At 48.1% G+C, this 21373-nt stretch overlaps 1 protein-coding gene across 1 annotated transcript in view; it reads right to left on the bottom strand.

Annotated features, from left to right (window-relative positions):
• EHD2 (EH domain containing 2) overlaps positions 1–21373 on the bottom strand; it is a 72769-nt gene that overhangs the window by 14036 nt on the left and 37360 nt on the right. The window contains exon 3 of the mRNA XM_077336558.1: positions 10051–10463. Within this exon, the coding sequence (XP_077192673.1) occupies positions 10051–10463 (413 nt within the window). The remainder of the gene's footprint in view (positions 1–10050; positions 10464–21373) is intronic.

Genomic DNA, 21373 nt, shown 5'->3' with positions numbered 1-21373 from the left:
GGATGATCTGGGGCCAAGGGACCAAGCCCTATGAAGATAGGTTGAGGGACTTGGGAATGTTCAGCCTGGAGAAAAGGAGGTTGAGAGGGGACATGACAGCCCTCTTTAAGTATTTGAAAGGTTGTCACTTGGAGGAGGGCAGGATGCTGTTCCCGTTGGCTGCAGAGGAGAGGACATGCAGTAATGGGTTTAAACTACAAGTACAACGATATAGGCTAGATATCAGGGAAAATATTTCACAGTCAGAGTAGTTCAGCAGTGGAATAGGCTGACTAAGGAGGTGGTGAGCTCCCCCTCACTGGCAGTCTTCAAGCAAAGGTTGGATACACACTTTTCTTGGATGCTTTAGGATGCTTTGGGCTGATCCTGCGTTGAGCAGGGGGTTGGGCTAGATGGCCTGTATGGCCCCTTCCAACTCTATGATTCTATGATTCTATGATTAGGTGGGGTGAGAGAGCTCTGAAAAAACAGCCCTAAGAGAACTGTGACTATCCCAAGTTCAGACAGCTGGCTGCATGTGGAAGAGAAGTATGGAACTGAATGCAGCTCGCCAGATTAGAGGCTAGCAGTCTTAGCTGCTATATCACTCTGGCTATTAGGAGATGTTTCTGGGTTTGTGTAGCTTAGGCTTTTTGACAAACCCTAAGAGCAGGGAAGAAAAATGACCTGAAACCAATGTGTCTAGGGGTGGCCAAACAGATGTCCATGGACTACAATTCCCAGGACGTACTGGCAGCGAGTCCTGGGAATTGTAGTCCATGGACATCTGAAGAGCCACCATTCGGCCACCCCCCACAACTGTTGAGGTCCCTGGGCTACACACCTCCACATTTCCAGGAATCAACCCAGAGCTGGCAGCCCTCCTCCCCAAAGAAGGACTATGGCTGCTGCTTCACAGATCAGCCTCCTCTAGCCGGCAGACAGGTCTGAGTCATGAGACTCCTGACTGCTTGCCTCCTCTGGGGACACTTTCCTACCCTCTGACTGAATTTATAACCCAGGACTTCCTGCTGGGCCCATTGTAAGGCGCATAGGAAATCTCTGTGAAGTCAAGGCAGCTCAGCTCCTTCTAGGGTGATGTTGGAGCTGGGTCTGTGGACACTTGGAGCGTGAGAGATGTGTCCAAGCCTGGCAAAGGCAGGATGCTTGGGGAGCTTTGCATAGGGGATGCAAGAGCCCTTGGAAAGCAGCCAGGCTGTAAGTTCTCTGGGCATCTGACCACAAAGAGGGGAAGAGGTACAGGGTTGGGCTCGGGATCCCTCCTATAACATCTTACCTCTTGAGTCTGCTACTGGTGCATAGTCAGGTTTAAGATTTTTGGAATACTCTGTGAAGAGTCCAGCCAAGGGACTCTCTTGAATGGCTAAGTGACGGGTGGGCTGTTGGCAAGTAAGCCAAGCCACGTGCCTGTTGGACCAAGGTGGGTCACCGCTGCTTGTATTATTACTTTTCAGCAGCATTCAACACAATTGACCATGAGCTTCTAGCTCTTCACCTCTCCGATGCTGGAATTCGGAGGACATCCCTTCAATAGCTAATCTCCTTTCTCCAGGGTCGCAGACAGAGGGTAGCACTAGGAGAGAGATCTTCAAGTCGCCACCAACTTACATGCGGAGTCCCGCAAGGAGCGGTTCTCTCTCCGATCCTATTTAATATCTTCATGCCCTCTTACCCAACTGGTACAGAAGTTCAGGCTGGGTTGTCACCAATATGTAGATGACACACAGCTCTTCCTCCTGGACAGCCGCCCTGATTCTCCCCAAACCTCTTAGCCATCTGCCTGGAAGCAGTGACGAGGTGGCTGTGTCGTCTGAAACTCAATCCTTCAAAGATGGGGGTCCTATGGCTGGGCAGGAAGGCTCCAAGTGAGGAAGCATGTCTGCCCAACCTGGACAGAGTGCAGCTATCTGTGGCTCACTCCACCAAGAACCTGGGCGTGATCCTGGATGCTTCCCTTTCCATGGAGGCCCAGGTCACAAGAGTAGCACGGCTGGCCTTCTACCACCTTCACCAAGCCAAACTACTAGCATCCTACTTGGCCCTGGAACAGCTACTCACAGTGATCCATGACCTATCAATTGCCCCGTCTGGGTGGAATCTGGGAAAGAGAGTTTGAGTCTAGTGCAACATAAAAGCTTACACCCAGAATAAAATATTTGGGGTCTTAAAGGTGCCATTGGACTCAAACTTTGTTCTGCTGCTTCAACACGGTTTGCCATCTGAATCTATCTTGAATTAGGGAAAATCTCAGCTTCCTTTGCTTTCCAATGCTTGATTTCCAACAATATGCACATATGCATCTCCCTTCTGAGAACCAGCATGGTGTGGTGGTAAAGAGCAGCCCAGTTTAATTCCCTGTTCCTCCACATGCAGCCAGCTGGGTGACCTTGAGCTTGTCACAGAACTGATAGTGCTGTTTGCACAGAGCAGTAACCTCAGGGTTTCCTCAGCCCACTTACCTCACAGGATGCCTGCCGTGGAGAGAGGAAAGGGAAGGCAATTGTAAACTGCTTGGAAATTCCTTTCGGCTGTGAAAATGGGGTATAAAAACCAACTCTTCTTCTTCTCCCCCCCCCCCCGGGTCCTCAACATCCCCTCCTGTGCAGTGCAGTCCGTTTTCCAGTACATCAGACTGAGGTTGGGTCATTGTCCATTGAGGAAAAGCCCACTTCTGATGCCTTGATGTCCTTCCTCATTCATGGACACCGTCTCTGCGTGTGTTTTTTTAAGCTGGGAGGAAATTGCCACTGGACACCACTAGTAACACAGAGCCAGCCTGGTACAGGTGACAGGAAAAGATAAGCCCAAGAAGAGGGAGAGATGTTGGGGGAGGGGGGGGAGGAACAGATATGTCCTAAACTTTCGAGGGATAGCTAGCCTCTCTGCTGGGCAATCAAAGAAACTTGTATATAAAGTTTTTAATGGAGGGAGGAGAGAACAAGGACCCTACAAGTAGAGTGGGGCTTTCTTCCTGTTTTGGACAGAATGGCAATAATGTCTTTGTCTTCTCTGTGAGGTGTTTGCAGAAATCTAGACAGCGGCTTCCTATGCACCTGGGAAGGACCTTGAGTGAGAGTTATCATCTCTAGATTGAGAAGTCCTTGGGGATTTGGAGGCAGAGCCCTGGAGTAGGGCGGGATTTGGGGAAGGAAGTGGCAGCAAAGACTGGTAACACAATAGAGTTGAGCCTTCAAAGCAGCTGTTTTTTTCCAGGAGAACTGGTCCCTGTCGACTAGAGATCAGTTGTCATTCTGAGAGAGATCCAATCAATTCCTCTGGAGCAGTCTTTTTCAACCTTATGACCATGATGGAGCCCCTGAAATTATTGTTCAGGTTTTGAGGAGCCTTGGAAGTGGTGTCAGCTGGCCACGCCCTGCCATGCCTCCTGGAAATGACATATCACTAGAAGTGTCTTCACCACCCACATTAAAAGGCAGGCTCAAGGAAGACTGGGGAGGGGGAAGACAGAACGTAGTTTAAGGTGGGAGTAGGTATGCAGGCCTTGTCCCTCCCTGTTGCAGAAACCACAACAGAACTCACTCGTGGTGAGTCCCCTAACGTGGCTGAGTCCATTAAGGAAAGAGGGGAATAGTTGCAAATGGGGATTTGCAACTGGAGCTCCCATGGACCCTCCGGGGTCCATGGACCACTGGTTGGGAATCCCCGCTCTGGAGGACCAACAACAGAGCAGTGAGGCCAAAGCCCTGTAAAGTAAGAGCCCTGTTGGATCAGACCAGTGGCCTACCTAGTCTGGCACTGATTTTGCACCCGATTTGGGGGAATGTCTTGGTGCTCCTCTCATTGCCCCTCTTTCCTCCCACCTCCCAAAAGAGACACGACAAGAGAAGCAAACCGGTGATGTTGAGAGGACAGAATGTACCACCTCATAGGAAACACTTAATGAGAAAAACAGAGTAGGATGTCGAGACAGAAATTGGGAAAGGGGCAGCGGGGCCCATAAATACACTGTACCATGAAGCACAATTACAGACTTCCTTTGTGGGAACATGACCATTGTTCAAGTCAGAGGGTTGCGGTCCCTTCCTTATGGCCCAGGAGAACAGGAAAAGCGGCAATTAAAAACTGTGCCTGTGCGTCAGACCACACAGTCACGGCAAAATGAGCAACCTATTTGAGAAAGAGATCAATTTTGAAATTTCAGAAGAGATGGAGGGGTTCTTTGTCCAAGCAGGAGACAAACTTTGAATAAGGAACAGTCTCAAACCTGCTAATTAAAGTTATTATTATAAAACTGTAAGGTAAAGGTAAAGGTATCCCCTGTGCAAGCACCGAGTCATGTCTGACCCTTGGGGTGACGCTCTCCAGCGTTTTCATGGCAGACTCAATACGGGGTGGTTTGCCAGTGCCTTCCCCAGTCATTACCATTTACCCCCCAGCAAGCTGGGTACTCATTTTACCGACCTCGGAAGGATGGAAGGCTGAGTTAACCTTGAGCCGGCTGCTGGGATTGAACTCCCAGCCTCATGGGCAAAGCTTTCAGACGGCTGCCTTACCACTCTGCGCCACAAGAGGCTCTATAAAACTGTACATGTATTTAATAAATACATATAAAAGTATTAGAATGCAGAATCAAACTGTTTTTAGTACAGGGAAATGTATTTTGAACAAAATATCTTTTCCTTTTCATTGTGTTTCATATTGTAAACTTTTTGAAAGCTATAGTTAGGATGTAGAAATGAGGAATTATGTAAAACAGAATATTTAGTAATGATGAAATTAATAATATAGTTGTAAAATACATCAGTTATACAAATTTTAATTTAAAATGTTTAAAGTAAGGGCTACAGCAGGGATGGCCAAATGGTAGCTCTCCAGATGTCCATGGAGTACAGTTACCATCAGCCCATGGCAGCAATGAAACCAGTACTGGCAGTGACTCAAGGTAATTGTAGTCCATGGACATCTGGAGAGCCACAGTTTAGCCACCCTTGGACTACAAGTTATAATAAGGTGAAGTTGGGGATAAATATTTTCTGTCCTATGAACCCAATTAATACATGCATACATATATACATACATACATGAGGCTGGGAGTTCAATCCCAGCAGCCGGCTCAAGGTTGACTCAGCCTTCCATCCTTCCAAGGTCGGTAAAATGAGGACCCAGCTTGCTGGGGGGTAAATGGTAATGACTGGGGAAGGCACTGCCAAACCACCCCAAGAAAACGCTAGAAGGTGTCATCCCAAGGGTCAGACATGACTCGGTGCTTGCACAGGGGATACCTTTACCTTTACGCATCTCCTATATACCGCATATAAGCTGACCCGCATATAAGCCGAGGCGCTTAATTTTACCACAAAATCTTGGCAAACTTATTGACTCGCATATAAGCCAAGGGTGGGAAATGCAGAAGGCTACTGGTAAATTTACAGGGTGACCTAAGTGCTTAATCCATGTTCAATCATCACAGGCTTACCCATCCGGCCTCCCTCCCAACAAATACAGAAAAGTCAAGAAGATGAATAGCTGCTGGGTTTGTACTCCACTTTTCACTAACTAAAGGAGTCTCAAAACGGCTTACAATTGTCTTCCCTTCCTCTCTTGATGCCAGACACCCTGAGAGAGCACTGACAGAACTGCTCTGGGAGAACAGCTCTGACAGAAGAACCAAATACTGCCCCCCCAGGCCAGCAAACCAGAGCAGAATAATAGCACTTAAAGTTGGCAACCTACTATAACAAGTACAACAGCTACCAAACTGGGGGCTACAGTGCCCCCCAGAACAAAACACTGAAAGAAAGAACGGTACAAATCAACTTTTAAAAGAAACACCACCCCAAGAAGAAAAGGCAAACAATGCTGCCCCTGAGATAAAATAAGAAACACTGAAAAAACAGTAAATCCCAAAGCACCTCCCAATTGGTTGTAGCCGGGGCAAACAGCCAATCAGCTGCTCATTGGGAGTTTGGGGCTGGATTGACAAGTGGCAGGCCCAATCTGGAGGCCTCTCGATTGGGCCCTCCACTTGTCAGTCCAGGGGAAGGGGCCAATCGGCACCCTTCCTCATCCCGGACAGGGCCCGCCCTCAGGGCCCTTACTCTTTTATTTATTCCGCTCCACCGGAGCGGTTAAAGACTAGGGGCAAAGCCCGTTGTATCCAAGAATACAACGGGCACTAGAGCTTGGCAGTGGGAAGAGGAAGGGGAGGAGTTGTCCAGTCTGTAAGGGCATCGGGTTGAATGTATTTGTTTGTGTGGGAGGTTGTGGTGGCAAATGAGGGCATGTGTGTGAAGAGATGGGTGTCAAGAACCTGCGGTTTGGAATGTTCGTTGAGTGTGGGAGAAGACTGACCTTTGGGAATTATGGCATAGTGGTTACAGATGAGCTTTTCAGAGCCATGTCTTCAGATATGTGAAGGGAAAATCAGACTGGAGACTCTTCTTAGGGGAAGATTACATGGCAACCAATTCCCCACAGTTCTGCATCATTTCCCTTCTTGTGTGAATTAGGACACAGACACCGAAATGCCCCTCTGCCCTAATACACATGGGGTAGTGACAGTACACAGGTGTCCACCCTGTTCCTTCTTTTCCATTTTTTCACTGTTGATAAAATGTTATGCCCCGACATGCTTCTTTCATGGTTGCTCCTTAGAAGAATGGATTTTTGTACCCAAAGGAGTCTCAAAGCGTTTCACAAACACCTTTTCCATTCGTCTCTCCACAATAGTCAACCTGTGATGTATATGGGGTTGTGAGAGGTCTGAGAACTGGGAATGGGCCGCATCCAACAGGCCTAAGGTGTCTCAAAGCATTTTCCAAGCGTCTTCCCTTCCCCTCCCTATTTACAGTTTCAGGCTGTAAATATTTATTTAGATCTTCCTGCGCTTTCCAGACTCACAGAACTGATGCTGGTCTGCCTGTCTGTGCCCCAGAATACAAACAGTTGCTGGTAAGGGCTGGCCATAACCCATAGGCCAGGAGGGACACTCCTGCACCACCCCCTACCAACTGCAGGCAAAAATGGCTCCTTTGAAGGCTGGACTCTGAGGCATTGTACGATTTTGAAGTCCCACCTCCAAACTTCCAGGAATATTTCCAACCCAGGGGTAGCTAACCTCCAGGTGGAGCCTGGAGAGCTTACCTGCAGAGTATAAAGATCAGCTCCCCAGGCAGAAAGGGATACTTTGGAGAGGGTTGTGGTAGAGAAGAAACATTTAAGGCCTCCCACACAGGTTGTTGTTGTTGAATTGAAAGACTTGAGGCCTACTGCACAGGGTTGTTGTGCAGATGAAACAGGAGACAAAAAAAAAAAAACAGTTTCATCTGCAGAATAACGCTGTGCAGTGGCCTCAAACCTGCAGAGAGTTGCAAAGAAGAAAGACACATGGCTTGGTTGTGTCTAACCCGTGGCCAGAGTAGTATTTTAAGTGAGAAGGGGCTTTTCTATGGCCTCCCTATCAGCCAACTGTTTGGCAGAAGGGGAAAGTCCCCCCCCCCTCAAAAGGAAGGCCCTCAGGCTCCCCTGCGTTGCTCTTGGAAAGGCCTCCCTCCCCTCAGTCAGGGGCTGTCAGAGGTTCCTTCGCAGCAGGCCTGAAGGGAGGGAGGGGAGGGAGCACACTGTGCAGCCTCCTGCCATCTCTGTCAGGGTTCTGAGGCAATTTACAGTTGGACATGACAGTTAGGACAGCCTTGGGGCGAAAAGGGCTGGCACAGCCTGTCCAAGCCTCTGTTCTCACCCCCCTTGGCAGCCCTTGGCAGCCCTACTGACCTCCTCTCCCTTTGGTGGTCAGGAGCAGACTGGCAGCCATTTTTCCAGATTGCCCCTGGCTGGATGGAATTTTGGTCTGTCCTGGTGAGGGGCTTCGCGCCTTCCGATTGGCCCCTCCGCTTGTCATTCCAGGGCCATGGGACCAATTGTTGCCCTTCCTCATCACGGACTGAGGCCACCCCAACACCTCTTACTGTTTTATTAAGAGGGAAAAGATATGATCTTGTTCTTTAAAACAAACATAAGAACAAACATTCATTTATTCTCATAAAGAAAAGGGAAAAGGGTCATTTGGGCAACATTTATGATTTTATTGATTGAGTCTATGATTTTACCCATTGACTCTCTAACCCACCCATCTGAAATATGGATAGAAAATCAATACCAAAATTATTCTGACCCATGTGGGCAAAGCTGGAGCACCCAAATAGGGTATTTAGTTTTAAATTTTAAATAGCTATTTGTAAATGCTGTTTGTAAATATTTACTCGGTATATATTTTTATTGATGTTGGCTGCTCTGAGCCTGTTGCTGGGCTGAAGAGGCCAATAAATCTAATTAATATATTATTATTAATAATAAAATCTTCTGAAAAGTAAAGCAGGGAAGACAGTGAGCCATTTAAGCACAAGGGGTGGGCATACAGTGTCTCTCCAGAGGTCCATGGACTACAATTACCATGAGCCCCTGCCAGTGCTTGCCACTGTTTGGAGCACTGCTGAAAAAGAGGGATCTCACCCAATCTTACCCATTAGGCTGGCAAAGGGGGCCAAATCAAACCTCTCATCCTGCAAAACTACATCTTACTGGTTCCTTTTGTTTGATCCAAAACTAATGTGCTGGTAGGGGCTAGCCACAGTTTGGCCACCTCTGATATACAGATTTCTGTCTTCCATATTGTGGTGCTTCTTAAGCGGTATTTCCTACATAGGCAAATTCTTCTTTTCTTGAACGACATGGCTGCTGTCTATCCTTTCCCTTCTATCCTTCTATCCTGTCTATCCCCAGCACATCCCCAGTAGAAGAAAACCAGCAAGGGAGGCAAAAGTATGTATGTATGTATGTATGTATGTATGTATGTATGTATGTATGTATGTATGTATGTATGTATGTATGTATATATGTATGTATGTATAGTTAGGATATGTATTTTTTCAAATTATGCACGGGATAGAGAACACAGGAAAAGAAGTCCTTTACTCCAGTGGTCCCCAACCTGCGGGCCGCGGCCCGGTGCCCTTCACACTGCAATAGTTTCCATAATACCTGCTTTCTCTAACGATCCTCTGACAGTAGCCAGGAATGTTTTGCTTGTAGTGGAACTTTTATGCAAGACTACCATGTTCTTTTATGACAATACCATCTATTGGTCTGTTTCTCTGCCTTTTTCATGGCATTGGAGTATCTACTCCAATGCCCCCTCCTCTTGTATTCCACCATGATGGTCCTGCCCTGTTGCAAGGGTCCCCAACATGGTGCCCTCCAGGAACTAAGTCACCTACCAACACCTTTCCTGATGGGTGAGGCCAAAGGAGCTTTTGCCCAGCAAGACCTCTAATAGGCCTATGGAGATGCAATGGGCTGGGCAGATATTTTAAAAACATTGTTTGGTCAAAGCTACCACCAGAACACTAGGGCAGTGGTCCCCAACCTGCGGGCCGCGGCTCCCTCTCTACCACCAGAACACTAGGGCAGTGGTCCCCATGGCGCCGGGCCGCGGCTCCCTCTTCCCGCCCCCCCCCCGCAGTAAAAAACTTCCCAGGCCGCAAGCTTGCGGCCCGGGAAGCTTCTTACTGCGGGAAAGCGGGGAGAGGGAATCAGGGCCGCGCACCGCGCATGCGTGGCCCATGCGGGCACGGCCCACGGGCGCAGCCAGATGCGCGGGCATGGCCCTATGCGCGGGCGCGGCCCTATGCGCGGGTGCGGCCCTATGCGCGGGCGCGGCCTGATGTGCGGGCGTGGCCCGATGCATGGCCGTGGCCCGATGCCCTGCCGGTCCCCAGCCTCAGAAAGGTTGGAGACCACTGCACTAGAGGATTCTCTGTGTGGCTGCTGGTAAGCTGTGGCAGCCATTTTGTAGCCGGCTCCCCCCCATGCAGCAGCCATTTTGTGACTGGCTCCACCCCTTGCAGTAGCCATTTTGTGGTGGCCATTTTTGTGTCAGAATCAAAAAAGGTGCCCGCAGCCTCACAAAGGTTGGGGGCCCCAATCTACAGAATGACTTAAACCCACTATCCCTCCTTGAACCACTGCCATAGTCTCCTGCTCCTCTCTTTTTAACTCCCCAACCCTTCTATTCATCTGTCTCCTCATACTCACCCTGACCAGACGGGCTCTCTTGACAAGATCATTGAGCTTCCTCAGGGCAGAATTCCGGGGCAGGTTCTGGATGTCCGTGAACAAGTCCTGCTCCTCAAGCTCAAAGAGCCGTCGGTTGTCGGATATGAGCAGAGGTTCCGACCAGAAGGACCCGATGTAGACACGCAGCACCTCAGGGGTATTGAACACTTTGCCGAGCGACCACATGAGTGCGCCGTAGACCCGCATCAGCTGCTGCGTCTCCACCATGTCGGCCTTGTTCAGGACCACCCGGATCTTGTCCTCGTTGCCCTTGAGGGCCCGGATGGCCTCCGAGAACTCATCGGAGATCTCCAGCTTGTGGGCGTCAAAGAGGAGAATGATGCGATCCACGCGTTCAGCAAACCACTGCAGGACCGCTGGGAAGTCATAGCCTGCACGAGAAAGGAGAGACTTCTCAAGAAAGGGGTTCTTTTTTTCATGGACACATTTGTGAGCTCTGAGGGGCAGAACTCAGAATGAATCTTGCAATAATTCAAAGAGAATAAAACATTTAATTTTTTTCTTAGCATCCTATTATTTAACAAAAATATAGAGCTTAGTAATGCAATATAACAGTGATCTTTTCAAGTTCAAACTAGGGATGTGCAAAAAAACAAACAAAAAATCCAACTTGTTGATTTGTTAATTCCCCAATCCCCCATATCCCTGTTTCAGTACTGAGATTTGGGTTCAGCATGATTCATACTAAGCCAAATTTTTTGGCTCTAACATTTAAAGGAAACTAGGATGTAGTCTGCACAAGGCTTTTTACCCAGTCTGAATTCGATTTGCATTTTGATTTTGGGCAACAAACATGATTACCGTATATACTCACATATAAGCCAAGTTTTCAACCCTTTTTTAAAGCTGAAAAGTCCCCCTTGACTTATATGTGGGTATTTTAAAAAAGCTGCCAGACAAGAAAGGAGGGCAGGGGTGGGAGACTATACTTAACTGAAGAAACAGATGCAGGAAGAAGCAGAGACACAGCAAGCCCAGGAGAGACAGTGGGAGGGGAGGGAACAGCAGTCTCCGCCTCCCTACCTCACTGCCTTAACGAGGTTAGCATGAGGCTAGCACGTGCTGCTGCTGCAGGAAGCTCTGAAGCCTCTGTCTCAGAGGGAGAGTAGAGAGCAGAAGGAGGAAACGCCCCTAGAAGAACACCCGGCTAAGAAGAAGGGAACTGGATAAGAAGGATTGGATATAAAAAGTCAAGAGGGGTCAGAGGTAAAGAGCGAGGAGGAGGATGGGAAGAAAAGGGGGGAAAAAGAGCCTGCCTAAAAGGGAAGGGGGGGGGAGCCACTATCCAAACATCAGCCTCGGCTTATATGCGAGTCAATAAGGTTTTCCAGCATTTTGTGGTGAAATTAGGTGCCTCGGCTTATATACGAGTCGGCTTATATGCAAGTATATTTGTGGTATTCTACCTTTCCTTTGCAATATCCTGGAGTGGATATAAGCCTCAATATGTCAAAAACCGCCATGAGTAAATGTGCAGATCTCTGCTCTTTACAAAATAACTCTGCCTCATGCCTTGAGCCTCGAATGTTGCAGCAAGGAAGTCTTCCCTGATTGGCCAGGGCATCAATTCAAAGTCTTCCCCGTTGCAAGTCTTCCCTTAAAGTGATTGCATTCCAGAAGCCCTAACATCTCTTAGCAGAGATTTGCCTCTTGATTTCCCCCCCTCCTCTGCTGTTTCCTATCCCCCCCCCCCACTCAAGAAAAGAAAGAGACTTCTGCTGCACTTGGCTCTCCCCGTCTGAGCTTCCACAATTGAGTGCAGAACACTTTCTGTTTCAATGGGGAGAGGAGGGGATAGAGGAAGACCCGATTTCAAATAGATCTGAATTCAGCAGGATCCACAACGGAATAAACAAAATACGCACAGAATCAGCCTAGGTCTCTTTAGGTGCCTCAGAGTCACCAAAAAATTATAAAGGTTTCTCTCCAGGGATCAGCTAATTCTTGGACTAAAAAGCCAATTCGATTGACATTTTGTGATTCGTATCCCAATTCAAACTAGGGATTCATGATGGCTAAAAACTTCAGAGATCAGTTCCCCTGAAGAAAATGAAGGTGTTGGAGGGTGGAGCCCAGGTCATTGCACCCGCTGAGGTTCCTGTACTCCCCAGGCTTTATACAGTCAAATTTGGTCCATCAAAGTCAGTATTGTCTACTCAGACTAGCAGCTGCTCTCCAGGATTTCAATTGGAGGTCTTTCCCATCCCCTCCTGCCTGGTGCTTTCTAACCAGAGATGCTGGGGACTGAACCTGGGATCTGGTGTGGTGGTTAAGACCTGGAACTGGCCCAAGGTTACCCAAACCCGAATCAAACCTGGTTCTCCAGATTAAAGTCTGCGACTCTTTAACTACTACACCAACGATAGATTCAAATGGGTAGCCGTGTCTGACGAAGAGTGCTTGCACTCGAAAGCTCACACCCTGAATAAATCTTTGTTGTTCTTAAAGGTGCTACTGGACTCTGATTTTATTCTATTAGACCAAGTTTGAGGCACTCAAAAATGTCCCATTGCCTTCCCCCAGCAAGTCCAACTGAATTAGATTATCAATCCATGAAGGACAATCTTGTCTACCCAGACGGGCAGGGGCTCATGCATCACCTCCTGCCTGGTCCTTTTACCTGGAGAAGCAGGGATTGAACCAAGGACCTTCTGAATGCCAAGCAGGGGCTCTGCCACTGAGCTTCAGCTCCACATCATGGCTTTCCAGGGTCTCAGGTAGAGGTCTTTCCCATCTACTCATCCCTGGTCCTTTTAACTGGAGATGCCAGGATTGAACCAGGGACCTTCTGAATGCCGAGGCTCTGCCACTGAGCTCCAGCCTACTTCATGGCTGAATCTGCATGGGGCTTTTATTCCTTGCCGTCTACACTGCCGTCTACACTGAATGCGATTTCCATTTTGATTTAAATTTTATGCATAATTGATCCAGAGTGACCCTACCTTTCTCCCATGATATCCTGGGCTCCATTGTGGATCCTGCGGAATCCAGATGATTTTAACTCAGGTCTTCCTCTATCTCCCCCCCCCCATTGAAACAGAAAAGTGTTCTGCACATGGTTAGAGAAGCTGAGAAGGGGGGGGGGGGAGCCATGCACAGCAGAACCTCTTTCTTTCTTTTTTTGAAGGGGGGAGGAGGAGAAAAGAGGATTTGAGACAGCAGAGGAGGGAGAAAAAAAACAAGAGGCAAATCTCTACCAAGAGTTCAGGCTTCTGAACCTGCCAAGAGAAGTTAGGGCTTCCCCTTTAAGGCAAGCTTGCAGCCTGGGAACGAGGAACTGAAGCCTTGGCCAATCAGGGCTTCTCAGCCACGAGGCTCAGCAGCAAGTTCAGAACCAGCAGAGTACTGCATGGTTTCTTATGCCAATTTTTCAAATATTGAGGGTTATGTCGACTCTAGGATATTGCAGGGAAAAGGTAGGGTCACTCCTGTTGCAGAGGGAAAATTTAAATCGGACAAAATAAAAATGGAAATTGCATTCAGTGGAGACGGCAGGGACTGAACTGACCTGGGACTGGAATAAAAGCTCCATGCAGATTCAGCCCGGGAATGGATATAACCCTCGATATTTGAAAAATCGGTATGAGTAAAGTTGCAGCTCTCTGCTTTTCCCAAACTAACTTTCTGCCTCGAGCCTCCAACTCTTCAGAAAAGCCCTGATTGACCAGGGCATCAGTTCAAAGGCTTCCTTATTCCCAGGTTGCAAGGCTTGCCACAGCACTGATAAAGCTGTTCTGACCAAGCAGGAATATCAGGGCTCTCTCAGCCTCATAGGGTGTCTGTTGTGGGGAGAGGAAAGGGAAGGCAACTGTAAGCCGCTTTGAGCCTCCTTCGGGTAGAGAAAAGCGGCATATAAGAACCAACCTAACTTCTCTCAGCAGAGGCTCCAGAAGCCCTACCTTCTCTTGGCAAAGATTTGCTTCTTGGATTTATTCCCCCTCCTCTGCTGTATCCAATCCTCTTCCCCCCCCCTCCCCCGGGATCCACAATGGAATAAACAAATTAAGTGAAGAATCAGCCCAGTTCTTAGGCAGAGGTCTTTCCCATCCCCTCCTGCCTGGCCCTTTTAACTGGAAATGTTGGGGATCGAACGGGGGACCTTCTGCATGCCAAGCAGAGGCTCTGCCACTGAGCCACAGCCCCACTTCATGGCTTTCCAGGGTCTCAGGCGGAGGTCTTTCCCATCACTTACCTACTGCCTGGCCGTTTTTAAACTGCAGATACCAGGGGTTGAACCAGGGACCAAGCAAAGGCTCTACTACTGAGCCCTGGTCCTTCAGCAGTATATACCTGCTTGTATATCCTCCCCAAGACATACTTGCACAAGAAATGAAATGTCAGCATGGATGAAAGCACAGTCCTGTCCTTGAAATCTGTCCAACTAGGCAAAGGGGAGAGGGAAGAGCTAACTAGGCTGCCTTGCACGTGCAAGGAAGATGCTTGCCCTCTGTGCCAGGAATGGATCAAATGAAGACAGATTGTTGCTGAGAACAAGGTGTGTCTGTCACTAAACTCCAGAAAACGAAAAGTCCTCTGCTTAGGACAGCCAGCTCTGACTTTGGAAATTCCTGGACATTTTGTGGGCAGAACCCAGGGAAGGCGGGGTATGGGAAGGGGAGGGACCTCATCAGGAATAAGGCCCTAGAGCAGGGTTGGTCAAACTGTGGCTCTCCAGATGTCCATGGACTACAATTCCCATGAGCTAGAGAACTCCAAGCCACTCCTGGAGGTTGGCAACTGTATTCAATGGGGAATTTGCTGTACAGAAACCATAAAAATCAAATGTACCCACAACAGTGATGAAGTCAAGAATGACATTTCAGCTGGACTTTTGACAACCTCTAAAAGAACTGCCCTGCAGCTTACTTTCCCCACAAGTCAGTTTGTTTCACAGGCATGCCCATTTCACAGAAATATAGCAAAACAGTTTTTTTGGGGGGAGGATTCTCCCACATCTGCCACTTCCAAAATCTGGCTAGCTCAATATGGAGTGAGCCAAGGAACAAAAAATCTAAATGCACCCTTTGCAAGGAGTGTTTTGGTCTGATTCCCCACCCAACCCCAGCCTATCTCCTTTGGTGCCTGAGAAAGATTTTTCTCTGCCGTGCCTCCCCTCCAGAATCGCAACAATTCTCTTTCTTAGCAGTTGGACGCTGGCCACCAGCGCAGACTCTCCCACCTCTTGGCAGGCCAAGTTCACAAGGGCCTGTTCCACAGCAGCACCAAAAAAGGAAACCCAGCCGCTCCATAGGAAAGTCTGAGCCACTGGGCCTCATTGTTCTGACAGGCCAAAGAAAAATAATATGTGTGTGGGGGGGGGGGAGAATCTAAATAACAGAGACGGGAGTGGCCCTACACGCTTTATCTCACTGGCTCATGCAGAAGGGAAAGGGTGCTTGCCAAAGGTTGCAGGAACGGAGGAGTGGGAGTGGGGGGGGGGTGCTTGCTTGGCTTTGTAATGTTCACCTCTGGAGTGGGGGAAGGGGTGGGGAGTTAAGAGACAGAGATGCTTGGGAAGGACAAAGAAGCTGCTCTCTGCTCTTGAGAGGGCTTGCCCATGTCAGGCAATGGGAGGCTAGAATCGCCAGATCCAAGATGGGAAACTCCTCTGGAGAGTTGGGGATAGAGCCTGGGGAGGACAGGGACCTCAGTGGGGTACAATGCCACAGAGACCCCCCTCCAAAGCATCACTTTCTTCCAGGGGAGCTGGTTAAATCTGTGGGTTCAGAGACTGGGAGTTCATTTCAGCTCTTTAATGGCCCCAACTCTAAGGTGCAGAGAACCAAAACTGGAGAACCCCCCCCTCCGAAAATGCCAACATAGAACAATAGCAGACTCCTGCCAGTGCATGCTATTGGTCAGCTTCAGCTCAAAGGAATGGGATCCGGCTGTCAGGATCCAGCTGAGCGTTGTCCGATTACGGTAACAGGATTATGATCCTGTCTTGGACCTCAAGCTTTGGTCCTCAGCCGGTCTGCATACACAACCAAACTGATCTCTGCATCTGCTTTGGAAGGGTGACTGTATGGCATTACAGTCTGCAGAGGTCCCTCTTCAGGCTTCACCCTTCCCTCCACATCTCCAGGAATTTCCGAGCCTGGAACTGGCCACTCTAGTCCTGATTGACCCCACAGCCCTTTTTGTATGTTAGGGTTCAGACCTGTAGTGTACACAAGAATACTCTTAAGTTTGTGCAGACTGACAAATGGAGGGGGTTGGCAACCCATAGGCCACATGCATGAGTGGTGTTAGTGGGGCAGCAATGTTTTGAGGTCAGAACAGCTGGCTTTCCAGCAGGGCTAAACACCAGTACTTGCCTTTTAGGGGACAAAAACTACGGAGAATAGGTGTGTTTTGGAGAAGTGAGCAGTAACTTCCAAATCTCTTCCCCTGCCCCAAATTGTATGAGTCTTGAAGGTGCTCCTGACTTTTTTGTTTTCACCTCCTGCAGTGCGATAGCACAGGTGATAGCACAGGTGAGAAAACAAGTCACACTGATGACCCAAAAGGAATACCTTTTGGTCTTAATTTTTAAAAATGACACCTTGAGCTAACAATTTGGCTTTTTTTCGCCACTCGTGAGGACTGAGTGCTTCTCCCATTCTTCTTTGCGGCACATTGCCCGTGAACTTTTCAGAGTACAGAAATCCTCCTTTAAAAAGTTTGGGTGCTTCCAGATCTCAAGATTGCCCTCAAAGGGTGGGAACTTTGAAAGAACACGTTTGACATTCTCTTCTCCCTTGTTGCCTTTGGGTTTCTTATTAGTCAGCAGAATCCCGCCAATCATAAGGGGGCTAAGCTTCCAGGCAACCAGCCCCTGCTGGTCTTTTGGGTGGCTGGCAGCCAAAGTTGGGCTCTGGGGGGCTCCAGTTGCATGCCAAGTAGAGAGGAAGCCCTGGCTCCCAAGAACAGAAGTTCCTTTGCGCTAACCCTGGAAGGATATTCCACTGTTCCTCTGTTTATTTAAGAACGGAAAGGAAGAGGAGGTGTGAAATGAATGTTCTCAAGAAGCTCTTTCCTGCACACTGTAACAGGAGCTCTCACTGGATTGGGAGAACACAAGAACTTACAAAGAGTGCTGCAGGATCAGACTAGTGAGAGGGTCCATCTAGTGCAGCTTCCTGTCTCACACTGTGGACAGTCAGTTCCTCTGAAGGGCCAATAACAGGGCAGAGAGGCCAAGGTCTTTATAAAAAACTAAGAAAATTCCTCCTGAATCAGACCAGAGCTGTCTATTTCACCTGGCTTCATGTTTGACATTTTAATCACTCTCAGTGTCAAAAAGTGCACAAGTGTTCCTTTAGAATGAGACCAGAGGTGTCTATGCAACCTCTGGAGACATAGAAGAATTCTGGTCAGCATACAGGATTTAAGGGCTCCCATGTGAGAACAATTGGTATCCTGGTGTAAAGGTAAAGGTAAAGGTATCCCCTGTGCAAGCACCAGGTCATGTCTGACCCTTGGGGTGATGCCCTCCAGCGTTTTCATGGCAGACTCAATACGGGGTGTGTGTGCCTTCCCCAATCATTACCGTTTACTCCCCAGCAAGCTGGGTACTCATTTTACCGACCTCAGAAGGATGGAAGGCTGAGTCAACCTTGAGCTGGCTGCTGGGATCGAACTCCCAGCCTCATGGGTAGACAGCTTCAGACAGCATTTCTGCTGCCTTATCACTCTGCGCCACAAGAGGCTCTTAATCCTGGTGTACAAGCATACAAAAATTAGGAGGTGGAGGTTTTCTCCATCCCCACAGAATCAGAATCACAAAATGACAGAATCATAGAGTTGGAAGGGGCCATAAAGGCCATCTAGTCCAACCCCCTGCTCAGCCCAAAGCATCCTAAAGCATCCAAGAAAAGTGTGTATCCAACCTTTGCCTGAAGACTGCCAGTGAGGGGGAGCTCACCACCTCCTTAGGCAGCCTCTTCCACTGCTGAACTACTCTGACTGTGAAAATTGTTTTCCTGATATCTAGCCTATATCTTTGTACTTGTAATTTAAACCCATTACTGCTTTCCTTTCCTCTGCAGCCAATGGGAACAGCATCCTGCCCTCCTCCAAATGACAACCTTTCAAATACTTAAAGACATGCCAGACTGGAAAACCCTATTTATGTTTTTAATTTTAGCTGCAGCAAAAAGAGAACAGCCACAAGGGACTCAGGTACACTTGTGCAAAGAACAAAGAATTAGTCAGAATTTTATACATCTTCTTGATAGGGTTGGCTCAGAGGCCTGATCTCATACTTCTGATGTGGCAAGATGATCAGGGCAGGATCTATCCCTCAAGCTTATAAAAACAGAACATATTCCTAAACAACCCTCTACCTCCAGTGCTATTAGAAATAAAAGTTAGGGACCCTTAATTTTAGACCTAATGTAATTACTTAGTCTGTCTGAAAAGCACAGTATAAACCATCTTCTCTATATTCCATTTTAGGTAAAAGGTTGCATAACAAGAAGTCAGGAATCAAACCTGGGTGTAAACTGCACGGAGCTTTTATTCCAACCCCAGATCGATTCAGTCCCTGCCCTCTACACAGAATGCGATTTCCATTTGGATTTGGGGCAATTTAAAATTTTCTTCTGCAGCAAGAAGGATTGATCCAGAGTGGCCCTACCTTTATTGTGCGATATCTTGGAGTGCTTTTAACGCTCAATATTTCAAGATTCGGATTAGAGAAAGCAGGCTTTGAATCTGGGCTCTCCTCCGTGGTAGAGGACCCGTGATTGGCCACAGTTGGTCATGTGACAGACTTGCCTTAAAGAGAAGCCCCTAATTTCTCTCAACTTCTGTCGGTCCTGGATTTTTTCTCCCTTCTCTGCCTTTTTTAATCTTCTCCCCCCCCCCCTTCAAGAAAAGAAAGAAAGAGGCTTGGCTCCCCCCTCCCCTTCTGAACTACCCTAACCACGTGCAGAATACTTTCCTGTTTCAATGGGGGGGGGGGAGAGGAAGATCCGAGTTCAAAGCGATCTGAATTCAACAGGATTGACAATGGAATAAACAAAGTAAGTGCAGACTCTGCCTAGGTGTGGTCTGACCAGTGCCGTATACAATGGGACTATGACATCTTGTGATTTTGATGTGATGCCCTTGTTGATACAGCCCAAAATGGCATTCGCCTTTTTTACCGCTGCATCCCACTGCCTGCTCATGTTTAGTTTACAATCCACAAATACTCCAAGGTCTTGTTCACACACAGTGTTACCTAGAACCGTATCCCCCATCCAGTAGGCATGCTTTTCATTTTTCTGACCCAGATACAGAACTTTACACTTATCTTTATTAAATTGCATTATGTTCTCATTTGCCCATTTTTCCATTGTGTTCAGATCTCGTTGAACTCTGTCTCTATCTTCTGGGAGTATTTGGCAGTCCTCCCAATTTGGTGTCATCTGCAAACTTGATGAGTAGTCCCTCCACCCCCTCATCTAGATCATTAATAAATATTTTTAAAAGTACTGAACCAAGCACCGAGCCCTGAGGTACCCTGCTACTGGTCTCCCCATGATATGGTGGGTAAGATTGATGACTGGATCGTTCTTGGAATCTTTTATAAAAGCTGAAAATTACTGTGCTGGTGGTAGGACTGTGAGCTCTGGGTTGGAAAACACCTGGAAACGTTGGGGGGGGGGTGCTTAAAGTGGGTGGGATTTGGGCAGGGAGCAGGGGGTCCCCATGTCCCATCTAGGGGCTGGCATCCTGAGACTTGCCACCTTCCAGTTGTGACCTGGGGGATCCTCTGGAATAGCAGCAGATCCCCAAACTATTAAAATCCGTTTCTCCCAGAAGAAATGGCCAAGATGCTCATGAACTCTTGGGGCAATTCCGCACAACGGGCAATTTCGCTGAGCACCATTGAAAAGCGCTGGAAGAAAAAGCAGCAGGTCTCGGTAACGCACACAGCTGGTTCAATCGGGAAAAAGGCTCTCCCACTAGTGCTGCTCTCGTAACGCACAAGTTTGTGGTCTCGCCGAAATCGCAACAAAGGAGGTGATATTTTTCCACGCTTCCTCCCGCCCCTGGCCATCAATCAAAGACAGTAGCCAATTTACTGTTGTGTTCGTGTTTCCCTTAAAAAACTGTTTTTAAAAAACACGAAAACACCAGTAGCAACGCATATTCGTTCATTCGAAAGACCTTTTTCACTGGCTTAGGAGCTGGCGCTTACTCGTTTACACGCTCTGAAAGTAACCCCCCCCAGTGCTATTTCTGGCCAAAATTAGGGCAGTGTCGAACAGCACAGTATTGTGCTCGGAAACTTTACGTACAATTGCTTGTGGAGGGATTTCATCCAAAGAAGCATCGCTTATTCGTTGCTTTGGCTAGTTTAAGGAGAAACAAAATGTGATTGCAATGCCAGAAGCTCGGGTGCGAGAGATTAGGGAGGGACATGCTTGCTACCGCTGTATTGAGAACGCACATGTCTTTTTCAGATGTGTTGCAGGTTGTTCTCAAGAGTCCAGCGTTTTTTTTAGGGGAAATCCACTTTTGTGTTTGACACTGCCTGACATTTTTGTGGATTCCCCGAAAATCGCTACAACTAAGCGATTTTTTCAGGAGTGTTGCAATTGTGCACGATGTCGTGAATAATGAAAAATATATAGCATTACACAATGGTAACACTTCGGCAACATTAGCACTGTGTGGAATGGACCTTGCTCTTTCCCACTGCTTCTGTTCTTTGTTGGTGGGGAGATCTGAATATGGCCAATGTTAACGGAAAGTCGCTCTTCCCAGGTCCAGTGCATTCTTCCAACTCATCACCCCCCCCTTCTTCAAATGAGGAAAGCAGAAGGAAATGGGGCCAGCAGGAAAAGGGAGGGCTGAGCCCACTTCAACAAAGGCCCCCCTATGCATTTTGGGGAGTAAAAACCCAAGCCCTTGCGGCTGTAAACAGGCTAATTCCAGTGATTCGATGTGGTTTCCTTGTTGCTACCCTCCAAGGAACATGCTTGCACTGGCTTACCCGGGAAATGTGCTCTCCCTCCTCTGTCTCTGGCATGCAGGCGGCATTCCTCAGTGTTTTGCTATCGGTTGCCATGGTGTAAGAGCAAGGTTTTCCCTTCAGGGAGCCCAACAAGCTAGAGCTTCTCCATCCATCCCACAGGCACCCCTGATAGGCAGCGTAAGGCTGTGGTTTCAAAAACAACAGCCTCTCATGCAGAGGACCACATTCGATTCCCACTCCTCTGCAGCTGCTGGACGGGTGACCTTGGGCCAGTCACAAGTTCTCTTAGGGCTAATGCACAGAGTATGGGAAACAAGCAGGAAGAACTAG

This window comes from Paroedura picta, chromosome 5 (genome assembly GCF_049243985.1).
Source record: "Paroedura picta isolate Pp20150507F chromosome 5, Ppicta_v3.0, whole genome shotgun sequence".
Taxonomy (NCBI): Eukaryota; Metazoa; Chordata; class Lepidosauria; order Squamata; family Gekkonidae; genus Paroedura; species Paroedura picta.
The sequence above is the reverse complement of the archived record's forward strand: the minus strand, read 5'-3'. Positions and strand labels throughout refer to the sequence as shown.